The sequence below is a fragment of the Prionailurus viverrinus genome, chromosome C1, assembly GCF_022837055.1.
Source record: "Prionailurus viverrinus isolate Anna chromosome C1, UM_Priviv_1.0, whole genome shotgun sequence".
NCBI classification, from domain to species: Eukaryota; Metazoa; Chordata; class Mammalia; order Carnivora; family Felidae; genus Prionailurus; species Prionailurus viverrinus.
The window spans coordinates 31,211,518-31,237,064 of NC_062568.1; the positions used below are offsets into that span (position 1 = coordinate 31,211,518).

Sequence of the window (25,547 nt, forward strand, 5' to 3'; positions counted from 1 at the left end):
TGGCTGGAAAACGAGTGTATCAGTTCTTTTATAACTGAATATGATTGATTTTCAAATTTCCTGATTGGTCCCTGTGTTAAAATTGCATATTTTTATTGCATTTGTTCCAATTCTTTATATGTATAAGGAAAGACAAAATTGATAGTTTATTAGGAAAACGCATTCATGTCAAAACTGTTTACATAGCAGTGTTTTCAAAACATTATATTTTTTGGTTAACAGAACAAGAACTTTCTTTTATCATAATCCAAAGATGTGAACAGAGCAGCATGATAAATGTCTCTTTAAGTGTCGTAGTAAAAGAAAATGACTTGCCTTCTGAGGCAGTGGAGAGTTTATGTTGTTTTGGACCCATTTCCCAAGTAGTGATCGAAAACAGATTACAATAACAATTATACAGTCAGAAGATGCAATATCCATTTCTGCTTTAATTGAGTGAAAGAATAATAAAAACATCATTAAGAAAAATGAGGTGGACCTGTCACACAATGTACAAATTTTTAGTCTTGGAGAGGATGCAGAATAACTGAAATGCTTTTCACTTACTTTGCTGTGTTTATTAGCTAAAATCTGTTTTGGGAGAGACCATTTTGTTCTTTCTCCTCCCTGGGAAGTTCCTAAAGGAGCCCCTGGGAGGTGGTTGCTCAGGAGACAATTAAAAGTGCTCATTGATTTTGTCTTTATATGCAGTTTGAGAAGGGCAATCACATTTTCTTATATTCTACCTGAGGTATAACTCCCTTCCCCCACCTTTCTTTTAAACCTCTGTAAATGAAAGACAAACATGATGACTGTTTCTCCGAAGACAGAGCTCTCCCTGGTAAAGATTAGGTGTGATCCTGGACCTGCTGTTCCTCCTCTGGAAGGCATAACCAGGCTGAAGGGGGAGAGAGAGTTGAAGGTGAATAATGAGCACCCTTATTTCTTCTCAGCACACATGGGGTTGGTGGGGGGACCCTGAGTTTCCATGTGTACACATCACTGACATTCACTCAGGCAGCATAGACTGTCACTTGAGATATATAGGCTCTGGCCTCCATTGGCCATCATCGGAACCATTATTAAGTCCATGATCCTTCACACTGCTCAGCCTCCCTGCCTCTTTCCCCAGAGTGGAGCTTCTGGCAACTCAGAGTGAGCTGGCCGGCAGCAGCCAAAATCAGTGGCTAGTTTTCTTTCACTCTGGGCTGTATTTCTTACTCTATTCATAGAAACTGTGAGCTCCTGGCAACTTTGGTGATGACAGTGGACTTAGCCAGACAGTGGAGTTAACCCCTGCTCATTGCGGGGATACTAAAACCACAAACAATGTTGGCCATCAGAGTATTTGGAGCCCAAAGTTTGGACAACCTTAACAGAGTTAGAGGAGAACATTTCTTTGATCTGTAGCTAAGAATTTTCTTGGGTTCAATATTTAAAAAATCTTTGTGAGAATGTTAAAATGAAAGGAATAAGATAGGCAGTAAACCCTTACTGGTGGAGGTCTCATAATCCCAGAACTGTCCCAAGCGTAATCCCCTTTAGAGTGGAATTTATATCAAACAGCTCAAAAGACTTTTTTGTTGTTGTTTTGTTTTGTTTAAATTCAGTTCAGAGAGTCTACTTAATAGCACGTTCATTAAAATACTTTTGTCAGCAAAGGGTTTTTCAATTTTAGCATCTACATAACCTAACAGCGGCGACGAATGCCACGAGCTTTAAGGGTCTATTAGTGGTTCTGTTTTTTTCTGGACTTTATAATTTAAACCTAAACATTAATTCTGGGTGGAACTTGGCATAATGTCTTTTTGCCTTGGAGGGAATTTTTGTTGTACAATTAAAAAAGTTTTTTTCTTTTTTTGTACAGTCTCCTTCTCCATGTCTCCCCTTCCCCGAGTAAATAGCAGTTAAATAGTCAAAGTCTTAAAAGGGCTTATTTAAATAATTAAAAAAAAAAGATTGATTATTTTAGGTGAATTTAACAATTTTCCATTAGTTCACACTGTAAACTAGTGCTTTTGATATTAACAAGAAAGACCTGTGGGGCTGATAATGCAATGAAAATATTTTTCCTCTTTCTCTTTCTCATGTATGAAAGTTATGTGGTAAAATTTTTAATAAAATCCTATTTGATGACTCTTGAAACTTATAAATCAGTTTCAGGTCTTTATCAGAAGGGGAGAGACAAAAAATTTCTTTATTTTATGTCACCTGAAATTGTAGCATTGACTAGAAGGAAAGAAGTTGGAATCTCACTGTTAAACAATAAAGTGCCTGAATTCCCCAGTAGTAGGTATTTTGGAAAATTAAAAATGAGTATTTTCTGAACATTAGTACCATATTAGAGTTGAACTATTATAGGAATCTGATTACAAGGTCATTGTGAAATTAAAAACAAGTGAGGAAACTCTGCAAGGACGAATCGTCCTCATCTGAACCCCAGAAGGCATGCTGCATGCTAGTGAAGGTGCATGCTGGAGAAGGGTGTTCACGGAGTGGGGCTAAGCCAGGGTACCCCTGAAGCTTTGTCTGGCGTTCAGCTTCCCAGGCTCCATTCAGACAAGGTTTTGTGCTATAGATGTGGCAGGTGTGGTATTAGAAGACTGAACACCCTTTATTTTCGAGGGGGTATAAGAGGAGCAAATTGTTCTCTGAAAGTAAGTTATACACACATTTAAGACCCAAGTAAAGGCACTTTACAAGAGTAAATAAGGTGATCCTGATTTTTTTTTTTTTTTTTTTCCCTTCTCAAATGAATCTCCAGGTAACATTCAGCAAAACTAACTCTTTTTACAGGCCCATTCATATAGTCAGTTTGGGCCTTAAGCACATTTTTACAGCTAACTTATAAACCCCCCCAAACTGGAGCTCACCACTGAAGGCCTGCCAGTGCTGTCACAAATGGCCATTAGTTCCCAAGAGACTTTGAGGAGAATCAGAACTGTACGAAAACTATAGCAAGAACCATTTTGCTTGCATGTGTATTTTTTTTTTTTTTTTTTTTTTTTTTACCATCATGACAACAATGTCGGGGTTGGGGGGCAACCTGCATGTTCAGGACTGATACTGTATGCTCTCCCATGGAAATGTATAGAATTCCAATTAGCACAGGGTCAGAGTATAAATGTACCTCTTTTCACACTATTCCAAGTGGTTAGTGGAAAACAAGCTGCAAAGTAATTCCCTTGGCCCCCCAATAAAAAGATTTATAGCAAAATAATTCTCAGCCCCATAATGGAACTGTTGTAGGTTTGTGTTTGATATTTATAAAACTGAAATACAGTCCATGTACCCAAACTAAGCGTTTATTGTAAACAAGTTAACTGCCAAGAGCTTATATTCTGTCAAACATAATTATATTGAAGATTGATGTATAGCTGGAAAACAAGTTTGAGGGAGACAGTTCTCTTTACCCAAGGAAAGCCTCTGGGGTCCAGCTCTCTTTTCCCTTTGATAGAACTCACGAAGTCGTCTTTGTTGTCGCCAGCCTCTCAGATATATAATAAACACAGGCTTGCTTGTTGAAAACATATCATTTGTCCATCTTACTTCTGTTAACAAAATAAAGAGATGCATGTATATTCACGGGAACTGTTAGGTACAGTTTCTTTCATCTTCATGTAGATGCGGGCAGTGGTGGTACCAAGATAAAGTGGCCGCTCTTACCATGACAGGCAGGGCACCATGGCCACACTGGAGTTCACCCCAGAAGGAGCCCCTTTCTCCTTTAATGTGGATTTTGAAAAAAAAATCTTAAGACTCGTCCTTCTGTTATTTCGTGTTGAGTTTGTGAGATTGGGTCTGCTTTGAAACTGTGGCCTTTTCGGGGTGGGGCAGAGGCTACATAAATATGCTTGATTTTGTGGCTCAAGTTATTTGAGAGTTAAAGAAATTACGAATCCAGGGGATCTAGAAGTGGAATCGTTGAGACTGAGATGTTTCATACCTGGGATTACCCCAGATTTAAAAAGGTGCACTACTCTACCAGGGTCTTTTGCTTTAATGAAGGTAGAAAGTTGTATTGTCCTTTGTGATTTATCATTTATCTTTTTTTTTTTTTTCTTCCCCTGGGAGGAAAATCACTTTGGGCTTGGATGACACTTCTCAAAGATTGTTAAAAGCAGAATAACATCCCTTCTATGGCTGGATGATACCATTTGGATAACATTAAGGATGAAAATAAGATCTTCATGGATTTATATGTTGTGGCTTAAGTGATCTCTTTAGGTTTTTAAATATTAAATTTAATATTTTCTCTTGGAAATTATATAAATTACAAAGGGGATGTCTTAGACTCATAAAGTGAAAAAATAATATATGAGTTTTCTCTGTTCTCTTTTTCTCGTTTAAGTGATTGCTGTAAATTGCGGAGGTACATATATACCTAAAATATCTTGTCTGGGAAGTATTCCATCAGTGGGGACCTGAGTTTCCCCAGTCTGTATGCTGGGTTTTATTAACTTCATCTCAGTCACAATAATAATATCCTATGTATTGCAATCCAGACATCTCAGTGTACCCTTAGGGAACTGCAGAATACACACTATGCTTTTGACTTTCTTGCTCTCTCCTTGTGTTCTTTTCTTTTTCTTTCCCCAGTGTTAGTCCTTTCCAGGGCTTGGTTGCTATTACCTCTCGGTGGATGCATTTATTGGGTACAAGAATGAGAGTGGCTTTTAGTCTAGGTGATGGCTGCTTGTCTGTTGAAGCTTGGCTTTGTGAAATCTGCATTCACTTCACAGTGATGATTTTTACACATTAGACATCCATACATGTTTTGCTGTTTGATCCCTAAACATAGTAGGATTTCCTTTTGTAAGGAGAAGGCCTTTTATTTTTTACTATAAAAACTTCACCTTTTCAGGTTTTTATTTGATAAAAATCTCTCCACTCTAGTATGATTTCCTTTGGGGTTTTGCACCAGTGTTTGATCTCAATTTTTAATAATTTTGGTGTGTTAAACTCCCCAAAGAAAACATGCTTGTGCTATGAAATATTCCCACTAGAAATCTGGGTAGTCTTGTCTTATTGAGAGCTGAGTGCTTGATTCCTTTATTAATTTCTTGCTAGTGAACCTCAGTACAGTTAACCTTTCCTTAACACTACACTGGAGAAATCAATCAAAGATTTTTTATTTTAATTGTTAAATTAGATAGAACAACATTTAGGCAAAGCTCAAAACCTGAGATGAGGAAGCAATGGTTGCTATGAAGGCAATTTTTATTGATTCTTTTTCTGACTTTTGGGACTCTGAGTTGCAAATAGCTTTTCCAGAAAGGATAATGAGAATGAGGGGAATAACAAATACATCTCCTCTTAAATACTATCTGAAATATTATCTTCTCAGAAACTTCTAGAATAAAATTTTATACAACGAAGGACAGAAATCTTAATGAGTTATAGTATAGTCGTTTTAACATGGCATCGAGTCTCGAGACTTAATACATGCATTTATAACCCACTGTGAAAAGAACTTTAAAAATTTAGCTTTGAACTACAGGATACTTAAACAATGTTTAACATTCAAACAGTGTTTGAACTCTTCCATGATAATCAAACTTACAGATTCTACTTTTTTCTTAAAAGAAAAAAAAAATTTTTTTTTCTTAATTCACGATCACCGAACATTTTGTGGCTCTAATTTAGAAAAGATATTGCAGTCCTTCCATGCAGGACATGTAGGATGGCAGTTAAGACCCCCAGGGCCCCAGGATATGTACAGTCACAGAGCACAGTGCTGCTAGCCACTTGAGTCTTACACCAATGGACTGTGATGCCTTCCTAGTGATAAACTAACAATGTCTGTCCACAGTGGTTGCACCCAGCCCTGAGGTCTGGTGCACTTCCCCCTTGAGAACATGGAGCAAGCTCCTAAGACCACTTGTGTGGATTGTTTCTTAGAAAGCTTTCCTTGCACACCGATGCTCACTGCAGTGCAGTGAGCTACAGTGATGTGATAGACTCAGCTGCGAAGTCACAGGAAAAAGCCAGAACTGACATTGCCTGTTAATGGTGGTTATTAACCTCTAGCTAGAATTAGCGTTTTTGTTGAACTGAACTAACATTTATTTTGGACTTGCTATAAGACAGGCTCAGGGGTGGAGTGGGGAGTGAGGGAATGAAGAAGACTTATCTAAATGCAGCCCATGTTGGAGAACGCAAAGGCAGGCCTCTCATTCACTCTAACTGGACATTCCCGACATCAGGGAATTTAGTTCCTTGGGTCAGGCTTGCTATGGCCCAGTTCCCAGGTGTAGCTCAGGCTTTTTTGTTTAGATAAGTAGCCACACTGTGCCTCTGTGTGCCTGTGAAATCCTGTTTTGCAAACTGCCTGGCCAACCTGATCCTGCTACCACATTTCTATAAATGAAGAGTATTGAGAGATGTGGGGTTTCTCCTGCAGACTTCAGGTCTGACTTCAGGTCGAGTTGTGATCTCTCAGTCTGGGGACAGGCCTGGGAGACCAGAACCCGGTTCTTTCCCCTACCGCTTGAAGCTTAGCTTGAGCATTTGGGGTGGTAAGGAACAGAGGACTAGAGTTCACGCGGCTTCCCCACCCCTGGCCTATTTTTGTTCTTATCTTCCAGAGTTAAGATCTGCCTCAGGGGCTGCAAGGTAGTGTCTGGTGTAACTAGATGGGATTCTGAGAATACAGTATTTCTTGATAGTCTTACCTCCTCACCCTACTTCCCCAAGGGGAGAGAGGCATCAAGGAGCTCTATGGTCAAAACTTTTATTTGGAGGCTTAACCTTGAGTTACAAACAACTGGGTCATGGATGAACATGAAATCAAATTTCTGCATATATGGCTTCATTTGCCCATAGAGTAATTATTAGGCAAATGTTGCCTTCTCCAGCATTGTAGGATTAACTGTGTTCCTCCACCTTTGAACCACACAGGTCACCCACCTCTGTCAGCTCTTGCTTCCTCTTTAGTGAGACTGAAGAAAGAAAACCAACAGCAATGGCAAATGAATTAATCCTTCCGAGAATCTTTGCTCACAAGCAAGGGTCAGAGAGGAACTTTGGAAAGTAAAGCAGTTTAGGGGAGCCCAGAGGATCTCCAGTCCATCTGTGGATGGCTCCCTTGCCCCCAAATATTTTTTCTTCCCCTCCCACCCCCACAATGCCAAGACTGGTGAAAACATGTTTTGTTTTGTTTTTTTAATTGCATCACCTGAAATTCTTTCCATTAGAAGTTAATGTGGGATACAATGTGTTTCATTTTACAATGAAAATATATCTAAGGAGATTAAAGGACTGCTAAACCATTCAAATAGCAAAGTGTAGCATCTTTTTATCTATTAATCTCTTTGGAATTTTCGAGCTCAGCCCCTGGGGGATTGGGAGGCTGGCGTGGAGTGGTGGAATGTGGAGCCTCTGGTTACCACGGCTCAGGAGGTCGGGTGCCTGGGAGGGGACAGCAGGGACAGAGAAGAGGACGGTAAGAAAGACGCACTTGATCCATCTTGAAATTTTGCCTAGGACCCCAAGAAGGAGGTGAGGGGCACCCTATTCTTCCTTTCTGTTTCCTGCCACAGTCTTGGTGCTCAGAGTTGTCTCTATTGTGTTAGAGTGGGAGGAAGTGTCTAGAAGTTAATACTGGGGGTTAACATTGAGGTTTCTTCTTGTGTGTGTGACTCGGTGTATGTGTGTGTGTGTACATGTGTGTGATAGAAATAGAGATAGAGAGAAAGGGAGAGACAAAAGGAGAGGGAAGGGAGAATGAGGTTGTAGAGAAAGTAAATTGTTTTGTTTTTCTAATACATTTGCACTAGGATAGTTGCCAGCCCTCACTCCTTTCTCTCCCAATCCTCCGGTAGAGCCTGTCCTTGCTTGGCTTACTTGGTAGAATTTGTTTCAGTGTTTCAGGGTTCTATGATTTATTGATTGCGGTGGTTGTTAAGTGTGGTACTTTACTCCGGGTTCAGTTTTATACAAAGAACAGATACGCGAGGCTCTGCCCTAAAGCCTTTGTAATCTTCAATTAGCCCTAGGACCTTCTCAGGTGATAGAACCAGATACACTGCCAGCTTCAGGGAAGGGAGTGGGCCCCATGGCCGCCTTCCTTCTGGAAACAGTTTCAGGAGCCCCTGGAAGGAGAGAAGAAAAGTTGGCCTCCTATCATCTCAGACTGGCTGCTGCTATTCAGGAGGCAGGTCCAAGAATGAGGGTGGACCCAAGAGACAAAGGGCTTGGGGTAGAGGCTGGAGCCCACTCTCACCTACACTAGAGTATGGCTCATTATTTGAGCCTTTCTTTGTCTGTGAGTGACTAAAGGGTAGGAACTGCGTTTGATTCCTCCTGTCTGCCTAGCACAGTACCTCACGTCAAAAAGTGAATTTACTTTTAAGCAATGCAGGTCACCCATGGGACATCACAAGTGGTGAAGGGGCCAGGCCAAGCGTTTAGATCTCTGAGGGTGTGGGTTTCCAATGTACTTTTCCACCCCCAAGAAAGCAGTGTGCTTGAGATGTAGAGTTGGCTAATCTGAACTGTTCTACTTGTGCCTTGCTGTTTCTTTGAGCATGTTACTTATTTTCCCATAGTTTGTGTCTTCATTTATTGGATGAGAATAATAATACCTCCTCCCCGGGTAAAGGCCCAGAGAAAGATAAAGGTACCTGCGTATGTTAGAGCGTGTATGTGATGAGTTAGGAGGTGCTGTGCAAGGGAGAGTTTTGTTTGGTGTGACTTTGGTGGAAAGCTATGGAATCCTATCCTCGAGACCCCAACCACTGGATCTTCTTTCATCTTTCCTTGTTGAGGTTAGACATCCAGGGCATCAAAGAATACTTGTGCTTCCGGTCACTTTCACACCAGTGTTGTGGCATTTCCTGAAAACTGCAATTGCTCTTTAAAATGAAGGGAAGGGTGGGGCACCTGGGTGGCTCAGTCGGTTGAGCGTCCGACTAAGGCTTAGGTTAAGATCTCATAGTACCTGAGTTCAAGCCCCAAGTCAGGCTCTGTGCTGACAGCTCAGAACCTGGAGCCTGCTTCCGATTCGGTGTCTCCCTCTGTCTCTGCCCCTCTGCTGCTCATGCTCTGTCTCCAAAATAAATAAATTAAAAAAAAATTTTTTTTAAATTAAAAAATAAATAAAATGAAGGGAAGGGGGGGGAAAGCCTTTCCCTTAATAAAACATTTGGATTAATGTGGTTAGGAATAAAACAATGGCTTACACTTTGCTCGATGATGCAGAGAAGATACCACATTAGATTTGGGAGTTTAACCAATAGTACATCTGTCCTCAAGTCTCCTAAGATCTGGAACACAGAGGGAAGATAACTGAGGGGCATCCAAGAAATGCTCAAGACAATTGCACAATTGTCTTAGTTATCAGTTAGTGATGTCTTTATCCTGTGTCAGAAAAACCATCGTATATGTTGGTGTCAACAGATTGCTTCGAGCAGCTCTCCTAGAGATATAGTATGAGCCACATGTATAATTTAAAATTTTCTAGGAGCTTCGTGTAAAAGAAGTTAGACATAGGCAAAATAAATTTTGATAATTTAACTTAGTGCATCCAAAAAATTTCTCTGTGCAATTGATTTTTAAAATGATTCATGATGTCTTTGTATTTTATTTGTTTTTTGGTATTAAATCATTGAAATTGAGTGTGTATCTTGTACTTACAAGCATATGTTAATTTCAGGTGTTTAGCTGCCACATATAACTAGTAGCTTCCATACTGGACAAGCAGTTTTAGAGTATAAAGTATGTGTTTTTAACACATTCACCCTTTTACCATGGGGCACGTTGAACATCTTTAGTAATTCAATGATTATGAGTATCATTTTTATTCTGAAGAAATGCTTTTTAGTAAGTATCATGAGCATTGATTATGGACCCTGAAAAAAATTACTGGTTTCTTGTTTTCCTCTGTATTAATATTAGTGAATGGTATTAATACTGATTTTGAAAAAAGAGAAACAAATAGGTTTCGTTGTTTGGGGGTAGCCAGACAACTTAACTATTTCACATTGTTTAATCCTTACAACAACTCTGTGATGTAGATATTATTTGCATCTTAACTGGGAGGAATTTGAGCTTCAGGAAGGTCAAATAAATTACCTGAGGTCACTACATAGGTAAAGAATAACGGTGCCAGGATTTGATCCAAGAGCTGCCTGCCTCCGGACACGGTGTTAGTCACCAGCACATGTGACCACCTCCCGTGCGTCTGTATTCCCATGGCTGTCGTGGTGAAGATTAGATTACCTTTATAATCACACACGCTTCTTCAGAAATAATGTCACGATGGAAGTGACAAATTGGGCATTGGAACTAATGACAATTGGGAAATGCGTTTTTCTAGTGGAAGGAGTCCCATGCTTATTTTGCCTCCGTGACAACAGAATTCACCATTCATCCCAATTGTCAGAACAACTCTTAATTTTTAGCAAAAGGCTGGGACCCTGTGCCTGTCCTTTAGATGAAACTACCTGCTTCACCTGCCACAATTGTAAAAGGCTTAGAGAGGCTTATAATCAAAAGGTTCAAAGTTCCCTACTTGATCATCTGGAAATGGGTCTGTGCTACAATAAAAGAAAAATAATGCCATAAGTTCCAGATACAGGGACAGAATAAGAGTTTCCTTTTTCTTCTTGATCATTTCTAAATTTTGTTGTGAATGCGTTTTCGTTTTCATGTTGTTAATTCTTTTATTGGAACTTACCTTTTAATTCTTCCCTCCTATTCTTAATTTATTTTTTGAATTGCTTATCAAATACTCTCCCTATCTTTTTATCCGTTGTTACTTTTCCCCTTTTTCTTTCTTTCTTTCTTTCTTTCTTTTCTTTCTTTCTTTCTTTCTTTCTTTCTTTCTTTCTTTCTTTCTTTCTTTCTTCTTTTTGCCTGGAGTAAGTGGCATTGGCAGGGGGAAAAATGGAGTGTGTATATATATATATATATATATATATATATATATATACACATATATATACACATATATATATTCCTACTCATCCTTTTATCGTTTTCTTTTCCAGGGATTTGCTGTTTTTAAGTTTTTAAAACCTATGCCTTAATTTTCTTCTTCTTCCCACTTGACCCCAAGTGTACTATTTTATTATTTTTTATTTCTCTTGTCATTGTCATTAGTAACCACACCTATGTTTCCTCTTCTTTTGTAAAAATTGCATTTCATTGTAAACATTTCATAATTGCTTAGATCTATGGAATTCAAGTAAAAATGTACATTTTTCTAGGGGTTAAATATAACCTCTTTATTTTTTAGTGTCTCATATGTATGTGCTTTCAGAGTAAATTCTGTTGTCATATGTTTCTGGTTAATATTGTTTTGTTTTATAAATGACCTCCAAGTCCTTTTTTCTTTCTTTCTTTCTTTCTTTCTTTCTTTCTTTCTTTCTTTCTTTCTTTCAAAGTAGGTGATGCCTGTGATGGATGGGTGCTTGCCTTTTGACTGTAAGGAGTTATTGCTATCATGTCAGATAACAATTGCTTTCTGTAATCACAGAACTAAAATGTGTAGGAAATATTTTGGTAACTGACACTTTCAATACGTAAGTTCCTAAATGGTAGAGAGCCCTGTGCTCTAATGTCATATTTTGTATCTCACTCGTTGAACTGTTAATATTATTTCTAAAAATTGATAGGGTCTTGAGTCTTTTGCAGTTGACCATAGACTTGAGGAAGGTTTATGGTTCCTAAGTAATGGATACATGATAGGTTATGGAGCGACTGGATTCACTTAAAGGCCTTATCTGTGACTCCCAGATGTGTGACACTCAGATGTTGACATTAGGAACTGCACATGGATTTTCAGCACTGAAACTTATGTACACATAGGTGTTAGTGGTGAAGTATAGCTTGTGGCACCACTGACTACATGGCCCTATGTGTGCATATGCTTAAATCATTAAAAATAGAAATCAACCTGCTTCCTTGGACAAAGATCATATACCAGTCTGTAAGAGTTACAAGGTCTAAATGGGGGCTATTCCCTGCTGGTGAGGACTCTGATGAATAGGTCCTATAAAATGCCATTATGCCTGCTTAGGAAGATTTTACAATACCTTCAACAGCATTTAGGGCAGGAGCCACGTCAGACTTGTTCTTACTTGTATCTCTAAAGCCACAGGGGATGTCTGGCACACAATAGGTGTCCAGGGAATAAAAATTGGATAAATGAATGAGCACAAAGATAATTTGAAGGAAATTTAATTTATATTATTCATTTCACGTGTTACATACATTTGGGAATAAATTGGGCATAAATAAACATTTGATATGCCATTACTGGTCACAGCTTTAAAAAATATTTTATAAGGCACCATGTGGCCAGGCTAAATTCCCTTGTTCGTCTAAAACAGTCAGTTCGCTCCATCCTTGTTTCCTATTTTCCATAAATCTATACCATGGATACTGTATTTGCTACAAACAGTAATGCTCCCTTACTGTTCTTAAGAGCAAACGCAGAGTCTGTAGTTGTCCAGGGGATAGTTTGGTGTGACTTGTTAGCCTGTTGTGCTGGCTTAATAATAATTACCATGATCCTTAGTGATAACAATTCTTAATGAGTGTTATTATTGTTAATAATGATTATATTTAATAATTACACCCTATACTTATTATCTTTAATAATAATAATTAGCACATGGGAACCAGTGACACCATTGTATTATCTTTAGAACAAAAATCTACATCTGTGAGCTGGTAGTTTGCAGTGTCTGCTCCCACCCTCTGCTTTCCAGATCAGAGTGAGTTGGGAGGCTTCTAGGGTCTAGGCAACGGGAGGGGCTTCTAGAAGAACTGTGCAGTCCTGGTGTCACAGGCGGGACTCCCATACCTCATTTACCCAGAAGTCTTATTTTTATTGTAAAGTGCCTTCAGCAATGACCAGCTCATTGTCCACCACCCCATCTCTCAGCCTGCCCACCTATTCTTCATAACTTTTGTGTTTTTTTGCACAAAGAGAGGAGACCCAGAACAGATCTTCTTCTATAAAGTACTAACTTGTGTGAATTACGTGGGGCAGAGTCCATGTTTATTACTTGTATGTTGGTAAAACTTTGATCTTCTTATGCCTTGGCTATGTTTAGATTTAAATGCCTGTATGACTTTTTTAAAAATAAAAAACAGTTTATAAAAAAATCTTTGGCGAATTAAACATTTTTTAGCTTTTCACACTTTGATACAAAGCAGAGAAATATTTCAGTGACAACAGATTTCAACAGATTTTCAACTAGACTAATTTGCTTTATTCTTTAGGGTAGTTTACTTCTTTTCCCTGAAAACACAAGAAGAGATAGTTCCCTTTGTAGTGGTAACTGGTGTTAATATATAAAATAATAACTTAAAGAAAGACAGAGTTTTACATGTGGATGCATATTTTGATACAAGTTAAATGTCAGTTAAGATTTTCAGGAGCAGGGTATTTTCAGGCTTATTGATGCCCTATTTACCAAGATGTAGAAAAATAAAAGCTATAAAAGGGACTTTTAAAAAGTTCCTATTGACGGGCACCTGGGTGGCTCAGTGGTTGAGCATCTGACTCCTGATTTCGGCTCAGGTTATGATCTCACAGTTCATGGGTTTGAGCCCCACGTGGGGTCTGTGCTGACAGTGCAGAGCCTGCTTGGGATTCTCTCTGCCTCTGCCCCTCCCTCACTTGCGTGCTCTATCTCTCAAAAATAAATAAATAAATAAACTTAAAAAAAAAAGTTCCCATTGACTTTCTTGTACATATTCACATGATAGCTTAGACCGTGAAATCAAATATGCCTCTCTACTAGGTCTTTTATATTTACAGACAGAAGCAAATCTGATCTGGAAATACTAGTCCTGATTGACAGTTAATGGTGAAACCATAGACATGAAGGATGTAAGGGTCTAGAAGGTCACCTTGACCTCAGCTATATGCCGGCTGTGGAGTTAGGGTCTCAGTCAGGACACCTCATTGGTGCACTCCACTTTTTAATGACTGGAATCTGAGGGCTTCTGCCATCGCCCGAGGCAATTCTGCTGCAGTCTGAGAGTAATAAGGAAGGGGAAAAACATCCCCAGCTTTCCCATTAGACCCATCCAACTAAGAGGCTTGTTTAATCTAAACCATTGTCGATCACAGATGAGTAACTTTTATAACTGCCTCTTCCCTTCTCATCATGGTGACTGAGATTTGCTTTGTAATATTTGTGTTTTGCTCTTGAATTTTGTCTCTCCAGGTTTGATGATTCCTGTCTTTTGTGTGGTGGAGCAGTTGGATGGCTCTCTTGAATATGACAACAGAGAAGAACATGCAGAGTTTGTCCTGGTTCGAAAAGATGTGCTTTTTAGCCAGTTGGTGGAGACCGCGCTCCTGGCCCTGGGGTACTCCCACAGCTCAGCAGCTCAGGCACAAGGTATTAACGCATATCCCCTTTCTCCTCCCCACGCCTCGTTGTGTCAAGATTTGAGGAAGAATGTGTTTCCTGAAATAATTCTCCAAACATGGGTTGGAGGAGAATGGTCAGATTTAACATCTTTTCCAAACAGTGAATAGTAGAACGTTTCTTGCTGAGTTTTGTTTTCTGGTTGCTTTGGGAAATATTTGACCGGCACCTTTAGAGCCACCAAAATAAACTTGCGTTTTAAAGTGATCATCATAGGGTTTTTTTGGCATTGAAAGCTCTGTTACTTTCTCTAAGTCCCGAAACTGGTGTTCTCAGAGCGTTGAGATGTTTGATCCTAACTTCTCCAAACTTTAATACGTGATTTATAAGCTTTCAGTTTTCTAAATTTATTTATTGCTTTGCGCCTATAGCTTCTGCACTTTACAATTAGCTTTTAATTAAGTAGAAAAAAAATGGGTACATTTTATCATACTTTTGTTATCTTTGAAAACTGCTCTGTAGTTTTAGTGTAGTCCATTCAGTAAAAAACAAAAAAACAAAACAAAACAAAAAAACTCCCCTCAGTTTCTTTGTGATCAATTCACTGTATCTATGTAATTAAGTATTAAAATTGCATCATCATTTCTGCACGTATCGTAGAGCACTGGGGAGCACATTGTGAGTTTCTGTTGCTTCACTCTGCAACATAGCCCATTGTTCTTTCATGGCAGAGAACTGACAAAAAATAAATAAATAAATAACAAAAACATCCCCCAAACCTGGGAAAATGGAAGAAAACTTTTTGACCCAGTGGAATGATTACTATTGTATTTCAGCTGAAATGACTGAATCCTATAGTTTATGATAATCCTTGTAACCGAAGGAAAGCAATAGGTTACCTCCAGGTCTCGCTTTGCATATTCATTTTCTATATTACTATTCTTACTTAACATTTGTGTATATGTGCCACAGATTTTTGCAACTTTTTTTTTTATGAGCCCCTTGTCAAAGCCTCCATTTATTCAGATGAGGAAACTATGAGAGATTAAACAATACATACAAAGTTTACAGGTAAGGCAACCAAGGACATGGGATTTAGTATCCAAGCTCTTGACTGATTCTGTAAGCAGATCATCACTGTTTGAAAAATGTTTCAGTCTTTAAATTAGATTGTAATTCTACCAAGAAAGCAGCCCATCTGAAACCAGGGGTCAAGAATGTTTTCCCAGGGCAGGTGGTACTCCATGGATTATTGGAAGTCTAAGTGTGGTCTGAATCTGTGTGATTGGCCTGTCGGGTGCAGTGATAACAGCTGAATTGTCCAGCGCGCTGCTTTCAGAGCAGTGTGATAAAGGATGATTCATTTCCTTTTTTTCTTGTGTAAGGGATTCAAGATTTAATCCCCAGCAAATTCCATACCGGGCACCCCTGCTTTTATTTTATGCTATTTGCCTGAATGAAATAAAGGAATCCCCCCATCGCCCCCACCCCCCTCCGAAACTTTTCATGCCATTTTAAGGATATTTTTTTTCTGAATGTAAAGGTCACTGTATCCCACTGCTTGCATCCTGGTGTGCCAGCTTCCTGTTTGACAGGGCTATCCATCTCCGTTAGCACGGCTGCTCAACGCGCCGTGAGCTCACATGTGGAGCACAGAGCACTAAGTGGCCAAGATTTGATTCTTGGCACATGCTCAGGGAAGGGACTCTAAGGAAATTTGCACTAGGGAGCCACACTGTTCCATTCAGTGATGTGGACTGAGAGTTCTGCCCACCAAGGTGAGATAGATACACCAGCAAGGGATATGGCCTACAGTGGAGGATTAAACAGGAGAAAAGTCAAAAGCAAATATTTGTTTCCCCAAAGTTTTTGAAAACCAGGACTAAAAAATACTGAATATTATACATTTAAAAAGTTGACTCAACATTCTGAAGGTGCTCTAGATCATAGATAATACTTTATTTTGTAGGTAAACAAAGGTTTTAGCACTAGGTCTTGTACTATAATTTCAGAGGGGGAAAAATGCTGTTTGTTTAGTTTTAAATTAGGCTGCTGATCTCTGTTTTGGGTAAATGGAAGAACTTGGCAATTGTTTATTTTGAAATGACTGTATTAGATCTCTGTTGTCATTTTTAGATCATCAAACGTATGCAGTTTGTTGCATGTTTATTATAGACCAAACAGAATGCAGAATGAGACTGGTCATTTGTGTGCTGGGCAAACAGCAGAGCGACAGAAAGCTAGAAAAGGAGGTAGAACAAAATATAACTGTATATTCGAAATCTGACTTTCTATGCATCTAGTTTTCTGTTTTCTTTTGTTTTGGTCTTGTTTGTGTGTTTGTTCATTGTTTAGATAATTTCTCCAAGATAGGGATGTCATTGGATGACCTAGCAAATCCATCTGCAGTGGAGAAACTGAACGTTTCTGAACCTCTTCTTCCTGTGTTAGAAAAGTTGGGCAGAACTAAACTGTAAGGAGAGTGGGTTGCTTGAGCCTATTTTAAAAATTGAGGTTCTTGAAACATGATTTTTTTATTGTGACGTGACCAGAAAAGAGTTTCAATAATTGAATTAGATAGTACTCAGATTGCCTTGAAAAGAGAAAATATATTAGCAATGTCATTATTTTGGAGTGATACCTTATCCTAATGACAAGGCAATGAACCCATGGTCTTGTGAGCATGGGATAGTTAATTTTTTTTTTTTTTTTTTTTGAGAAGGCATTCCCTCCAAGCGAGCTGAAGAGGCTTTATTAAGAAAGATATTTGCTTCTAAAGGATGACAGAAATTCCACTAAAATGCAATTCAAGGATTTCCAACACCACCACCACATCCCCCAGGCTTTATTTGAAGCCACATATTGAGACTTGAGAAATTAAGGGCAAAAAATACTGTTATAAATGACGGGCACAGTGTTTCTAACTGAGTCCAACCGTTTATTTCCCAGGACACATACCATTAGCTCTCTGTGATTCTCAAGGATGAGAGATGCAGGACACATCTGACCTGCTGTTTTGCATATGCAAAAGATGGCAGGTGTTTTGCTTTTCCTAGAGTAGGTAGCCTAAGATCTAATAAACAGCAGGCACAGTTTATGGTGGATCATGAGTCCATATCTCTGAATCTAAAGTCTTCTAGTTTTGGAAGAAGAGTGTTAACTTAGGAACTGTTCCCTCAAATTATACTCATTCCCTTTCTTCTTTCTTCTTTCCTTTTCATTCTTTCAGTTCTGCCCCATAACGCTTTTGGTAATAGCGAGGGATCTCTCCATGTCATTGAGTGTTCTTTATCATACCGATCAAGTAGCTCTTCATAGTTGATAATGTGGATGGCGGATTTGGGGAAGTGGCAGTGATGGTGACTTGATTCCTCTCTGTGCACATTTGACTAAATTTGTAAGTGATCATCTCTCTTTCCTGCGTCCTGTAAATTTTAAAGTAACTTTTAGAATTTTATTTATATATATTTTTATTGAGGCATAATTGACATAAAGATATTAGTTTCAGGTATATAACGTAATGATTTGATATTTGTGTATATTGTGAAATACTTACCCCAGGAAGTCTAGTTAGCATCCATTGCCACATGTAGTTACAGAATTTTTTTTCCTTATTATGAGAACTTTTAAGATTTATTCTTTTGGCAACTTTGAAATATGCAATACAGTATTATTAACTATAGTCACCGTACTGTACATTATATCCCTGTGACTTATTTGTTTTATAACTAGAAGCTTGTACCTTTTGACTTGCTTCACCCATTTTGCCCACCCCCACCTCTGGCAACCATCAGTCTGTTCTCTGTATCTATAAGCTTGGTTTTTGAAACTAAAAAAAATTTTTTTAAGATTGTACTTATAAATCAGATCATATGGTATTTTTCTTTCTCTGTTTGACTTCTTTCACTTAGCATCATGCCCTCAAGTTCCATCCGTGCTGTCACAAATGACAAGATTTCTTTCTTTTTTATGGCTCAGTGATTGTGTGTGTGTGTGTGTGTGTGTGTGTGTGTATACACCACATTTCCTTTAGCCATTCATCCATTGATGGACATATAGATTATTTCCAAGTCTTGGCTATTATAAATAATGCTGCAGTGAACATGGCCGTTCATGTATCTTTTCAAATTAGTGTTTTCTTTTCTTTGGATGAATACCCAGAAGTGAGCGCAATTGCTGGATCACATGGTAGTTCTATTTTTAATTTTTTGAGAAACCTCTGTATTTTCCATAGTGGCTGCACCAATTTACATTCTCACCAACAGTGCACGAGTATTACCTTTTCTCTATATCCTTGCCAACACTTGTTATTTCTTGTATTTTAGATAATATCCATCCTAACAGGTGTCAGGTGATATCTCATTGTGGTTTTGCATTTCCCTGATAAGTAGTGGTGTTGAGTGTCTTTTCATGTACCCCTTGCCAACTATATGGCTCCCTTGGAAAAATGTTCGGATCCACTGCCCATTTTTTAATCATATTGTTTGTTTTTTTGCTATTAAATCTTATGAGTTCTTTATATATTTTGGATATTAGCCCCTTATCAGATATATAACTTGAAAATATTTTTTCTCATTCACTGGGTTGCCTTTTCATTTTGTTAATGGTTTCCATTGCTGTGCAGAAACTCTTCAGTTTGATGTAGTCCCGCTTGTTTATTTTTGCTTTTGGTGTCAAATCCAAAAAATCATTTCTAAGACCTATGTCAGGGAGCTTACTACCTGTGTTTTCTTCTGAGAGTTTTATGGTTTTAAGTTTTACATTCAAGTCTTTAATCCATTTCGAGTTAATTTTCGTGTGTGGTGTAAATTAGTGGTCCAGTTTCATACTTTAGCATGTGGCTATCCAGTTTTCCCAACATATATATTGAAGAGACTGTGCTTTTTCCAATGTATATTCTTGGCTTTTCTATTGTGTATTAACCATATATGCGTGGGTTTATTTCTGGTCTCTCTATTCTGTTCCATTGATCTATATGTCTGTTTTTTAAAAATTTTTTTAAAGTTTGTTTATTTTGAGAGAGAGAGAGAAAGAGAGAGGGAGGGGCAGAGAAAGAGAATCCCAAGCAGACTCCTCGCGGTCAGTGCGCAGAGCCCGATGCGGGACTTGAAACCACAAACCCGTGAAATTGTAACCTGAGCTGAAATCAAGAGGTGGATGCTTAACCAACTGAGCCACCCAGGCACCCCTATATGTTTGTTTTAATGCTGATACCATATTGTTTACTATAGCTTTGTACTGTAGTTTGAGATAAGGAGTGTGTTATTTCCAGCTTTGTTTTTGTTTTTTTAAGATTGTAAAATTTGTTTTTGACCAGAAAATTTTATTCAAAAATAAACAGGCAATGGGGCTCCTGGGGGGCTCAGTTGGTTAAGTGTCTGACTTTGGCTCAGGTCATGATCTTATGGTTCATGAGTTTGATCCCCGCATTGGGCTCTTTGCTGATAGCTCAGAGCCTGGATCCTGCTTTCAGATTCTTTGTCACCCTCTCTTTCTCTCTGCTCCTCCCTGGCTCTCACTGTCTCTCTCTCAAAAGTAAATAAACATTAAAAAAAATTTTTTTTAATAACGAAAACAAACAGGCTGAGCAATAAATAAGCAAAAATTTTTTCTGACTGGCTATTTTTGGGGTCATTAGTATATAAAAATTATGGCTTCAAGAGAAGGTGTATTACCATTTTTTTCTTGCTTATGTTGGAATAATTAAATTTATGCAGTCATTTAAAATACTTTTAAAAAGCGACACAAAAATGGATTTAATACCATGTTATGTGAATCAAGCAGAGTGCCAAATACAGTCTCAATTATATAAAATTATTCATATATGCATAGAAAAAATACAAAGGAAATCTATTAAAATATCATAGTGTGAATAGTAGGATTAAAGTATGAAATTCTGGGGTGCCTGGGTGGCTCAGTCAGTTAAGTGTCCAACTTTGGCTCAGGTCATGATCTCATGGCTTGTGGGTTCAGCCCATGCATCAGGCTTTGTGTTGACAGCTCAGAGCTTGGAGCTTGCTTCGGATTCTGTGTCTCCCTCTCTCTGCACCCCACCCCCCTTGCTCTACTCTGTCTCTCTCAAGAATAAACATTAAAAAAATTTTTAAAAATAAAGTATGAAATTCTACTTTCTCCATGAATTCTGTCTCTCTCTTTTTAAAATGTTTATGCATTTATTTTGAAAGAGAGAGAGGGGCAAAGTGAGAGGGAGAGAGAGAATCCCAAGCAGGCTCTATGTTCAGCATGGAGCCTGATCCAGGGATCAATATCACTACCGTGAGATCAAGACCTGAGCAGAAATTATGAGTTGGAGGCTTAACTCACCAGGACACCTAGGCTCCCCTCCATGAATGCTTTTTTTTTTTTTTAAGTTTTAAAAAATATTTATTTATTTTTGGGAGACAGAGTGCAAGCAGGGGAAGGGCAGAGAGAGAGAGGGACACGCAGAATCTGAAGCAGGCTCCAGGCTCCAAGCTGTTAAGTACAGAGCCCAATGTGGGGCTTGAACCCACGAAGCACGGGATCATGACCTGGGCCAAAGTCGGACACCTAACTGACTAAGCCACCCAAGCGCCCCATGAAGCTCTTAATAAGTGCGAATGTGTTAGTTCTACCTTATTACCCACTTTTGATAAGCAGTTCACCTTGTCCCTAATGTGTCTGTAAGTGTGAAAACTTGTGCATGATACAGATATATTTCTGTTGTTTTTTCAGTTTAAAATGAAAAAAAAGAATAAGTCATGAATGAGTCCCTATGATGTATAAACAAACCAAGGAATTTCTTATAGTTTTAACAGTGCTAAGTAATATTAACTGAGCAATTATAATATGTCAGGCACTATTCTAAGAGATTTACATGTACTGACTTATTTAAATATCACAACAGCTTTTTGAAATAAATTATATGTTCCCCATTTCACAGATAAGGGAACAGGCAAACAAAGAAGAGAAGTAACTTTCCTGGGCACACAGGGCTATGGAAGGAAGAGCTGAGACCTGAAGCCCAGTGATCCAACTCCAGAGTCAGGGTTCTTAACCACAGAGCTGTCCTGTGATAGACCTGATCAGTGGAGTTTAGAGTTGGGGTAGGCATCAATTCTTATTTAATGCTTGCTCCTTACTCTTTGACATGAGCCCTGAAAGGCGGGACTTTTTAGATTGGGTGCTTACTGAACACATAAGGATTATATTTATTTCATAATGATTATACTTATTCCATAATGATAAATTATACATAGAGATACTTTTTTAGGCAAATGAGACAGCCTTCATTAAAAACAAACAAAAAACCAAATCTCACAGAATTGTTGTCTATTGAAGCCAATTCCTGAAACTAGATACAAGGCCTATAGTAGGTTAAGTAATTCAAATATACTGTCCCTCCTTATTAGGAAGCCTAAATGATTCCTGATAGGAAAACAAAGCATATTCCACAGCAATTCTGATTTTCAAATTGATCAGCACTATTAAATTCCCACCATGTTCCTGTCATTATTCGAGGCTCTGGGGATAAAGAACTGAAAAAAAAATCTTGCTTTCATGGAGCTTACATTTGGTAGTTTAATAACATAAGAGAAGTTTAGTATGTGGATGATTAGTTGATTTTTGATCCTCTGAGCTCAGAAATGTTGAATACTGAGGTTCAGAGAATCGAAATGCATATAAAATTTATTTATAGTTTAGTGCTAATTTATAAATAAATGTTAGTTTTATTCTTGAAAAATACTCAAGAATTACTCTTCTTGTCAGTCTTTGGAAGTACATGGCCAAATGGAAAATATGGGTTAAAATTTCCAAAAAATCCTTGCTTTATCTCCTTAAAGGAAAACTTTTTTTTTTTTTGCCACTTCTCTCCACCATTGTCTCCATTTTTTATTTTTATTTTTTTTACTTTTAAATGTTTATTTATTTTGAGAGAGAGTGTGCACAGGGGAGAGGCAGAGAGAGAGGGAGAGATAGAATCCCAAATAGGTACCACATTGCCCAACTCGGGCTCTATCTCACAAAACGTGAGATTATAACATGAGCCGGAATCAAGAGTTGGACGCCCAACCGACTGAGCCACTCAGACGCCCCTGTTGTCTCCGTTTTTTAAGATAGGGCCTGTTGTTCTGTGCTGACAGCCTGGAGTCTGCTTCAGATTCTGTCTCTCCCTCTCTCTCTGCCCCTCCCCTGCTTGCACACTCTCTCTCTCTCTCTCAAAAATAAATAAACATTAAAAACAAAATAAAAAAAATGATAGCCCTGTTGTTGGCTTTTTTATTGATGAAACTCTTATGTTCTTAGAGGCCCATTTTTTCAGAACACAACAGTGGCACCTGTGGTAAGCATTTGGTCAATGTTGGAAGAATGAACAAATGGATTGAAGGTATTATTTATTACCCTGGAGAAATACATGCAGTTCTAAAAAGTGCCAGTTTAATGTCATCAATAATTAGATTTGGGCTCTGAACTACAAACTGTTTTGTTCCCTTAAAACCGAGCGTTACATAGCACAGTGTGAAGTCTACATGAATTCAATAAATGTTTGTTGACAATGAAAACAGGTATTTTTAAGGTTCATTTTTACTAAACTATCCATGAAGATTTTTTTCCTTGTGTGTCATTGTGAAGTTGGCTCCCATTCATGAATTAGCTATTTTTATCAGAAGTAAAATATAATTTGATTCCTTAGTGATCAGCATCGTCATTTCTAGATTTTTCCATGTCATCATTCCAAAGGCAGTGATGTTTTATCTATACTCATGGTGCCAAAACACTTCTAGTAATAATGTTTAGACTCAAAGAGCTATTTATTCAAAAGACACTTATGGGATTGCTGGGATCCAAATTCTTCGATCAAAACTTAGAGGTATTTTGTCAGTATTTATCCAGACCTCATCTTTGAAGGCGTTCTGTATAGGGAGAACAATTTACATCTGTGAACTAGAAACAATGATAAGAATAAATAGAATAAGATTCAAAACCAAAATAATAATGATATGTTTTAAAGGAATGCCTTAATTTATTTTTACTTATTTATTATTGTTTTGTATATTATTCATTCATTTATTATTATATACTTTTCAGGGAATTAGCTTTATACAACATACTATTAGGAAGAACTTTACAAATAAGCTACTTTTTGGGTAAATTTTAACATTAGAAATAAATATACTTTCATTTTAGATTGTTCGGTGCTTGAAATGCTTTCTTCTTTAATTCTCTAAAATGTTTATTCTGGGAACATGCAACATATACAAAATAGATTAAAGTAGTAAATAAATACTCGTGAATTTATCATCTGGCCTCAACATTTAGGAATTCATGGTCAGTCTTGTTTCATCTCTGTCCCTACCCACATCTTCCCCCTCTCCCACTAGATTATTTTAAAACACATCCTAAACCTCATATTTTATCCATAAATATTTACTAAGTATCTCTTAATGATAAGGACTATCTTAAAAACATAACCACAAATAGTAGCATGACTCTTAAAAAACTCCTTAATGTTATGAAATATCCAATCAAGGTTCAAAAATTTCCCAATTATCTTATTATTTTCTTTTTAGTGTTTCTTTATTCAAATCAGAAGCCATAGAGATCTATATATTGTATTTGGCTGATGTGTTTTCTCTCATCCTCTTGAATTTTTAAAAATTCTTTTCTAAAACTAATGTTTGTCATGTTAATTCAGAATTATTTTTATTTTGCTGAACTTAATGAAAGCCTTAACCTTATAAATGACTGCAAATACTATGATTTTAAATAAACAATTAGTAAACTCAATTATAACCTTGTAATGGAATTCAGAAAAATCACACTTTTTTTCTTTTTCTTTTTTTTTTTTTTTTGTAAGGGAAGATGCTTAAAAGGCATATGTTGTCTGGAGCTGAAAGATTTTTTTATGCTCTGAAAGTTTGACATTCTCCCCATTGAAAATGTTTAAAATGATCTCTTGCCTTGTATTGCTTTCTTGGTTTCTTTCTTTGGCTCTTTCTCTTTTTTTCCCCACTTTTCCTTCTTTAATTAAACTCTCATGTTTGGGAGTCTCTTAGCAGTTTTTTTCTTTATAAGGGCAATGTTGAAAAAAGGTGCATATTTAGAAATTTTCGGCCTTGGAGCAATCTTTTAACAAACAAACTGCTTTTTAAAAAATTCTGTGGCTCTCAAAAGAGAGCTAAAAAAGCTACCCAAAATTGCTGTTAACCATGTCTCAACCCTCATTAGAGCTGACTGGGCCAAAATATAAAACACTGCCTGTGCCGATACAAATCTCTAACAACACCCCTACGCTCTTCCCTCCTCTACTACATAAAATTAAATATTCATATATGCTTATTTACCTGCAAAAAGAGCAAAACCTGAAACACTACTTTTAAATGCCAGAGGAAGAGTAATGCTCATTTTACTGCCTTGTCCAATATATATTTAAGAATGAATATCTAATATAGATGTTTATAGTTCTGTATTCCTCGTATTTATATTGGCACAAATATGTGTAATTTAAAATATATAGGTCAACTGATGGAATTACTGTCTATATGTAAATTTGTAGAGGATGAAGACCCTATCGGACTTGGACTTGATATGCAGGACTTCTAGCAGTTCAGTAGGAAGTACTTGATTAGAACTGTTAAGGGCAGTGAATTAAAAAAAAAAAAAAAAAAAATTATCTGATCTCACTTTACCTTTGACCTTACAATTTTTACTTGAACATCCATTAAAAAAAATCATTATCAGTGAAGATAATTCATTTAGAAAACTAGCTCATTATTTCTTCCATGATGAGAGAAGTTTTTAGCAGTATTTTTAGTCAGCTATTTGTTGGGCAGTTTGCCATGGTGGCCGTTAGCTTTGGTGTATTTTTAAAATTGCTTTAAATCCCTCTTTTTAGACTTTAGGTGTTAATGTCCATGAGCTGAAGGGGGCTAATCATCTGAGTTCCATGTTCTGGCATTCCTGTAAAATGATCTAGGTTAAACAGATTGACCTACAGTGATATACAGCTTTTATTTAATAATTAAAGTATATGTCATTAAAAATATATAGCTTTGAGGAGTTATGAGTAGGAAAGCTACAACCTAAAATTGGTGATAGTGTGATACAATTTATATTGTGATTAATTTTTTATTCTGTTCCTTCTAAAGTATAACTGTCTTTTACCAATATATAGATTTTAAATGTAAGGTAGTCATTTCCTGAAGACTCGGGTCCTTCTGTGCTTTAAGAAGCACAGATATAGTACAGATTCTA

General features: G+C 37.5%; 1 protein-coding gene across 1 annotated transcript in view; it reads left to right on the top strand.

Moving 5' to 3' along the window:
- SATB2 (SATB homeobox 2) overlaps positions 1 to 25,547 on the top strand; it is a 185,080-nt gene that overhangs the window by 9,047 nt on the left and 150,486 nt on the right. Inside the window, exon 3 of the mRNA XM_047871611.1 lies at positions 14,166 to 14,342. Coding sequence (XP_047727567.1) covers positions 14,166 to 14,342 — 177 coding nt within the window. The remainder of the gene's footprint in view (positions 1 to 14,165; positions 14,343 to 25,547) is intronic.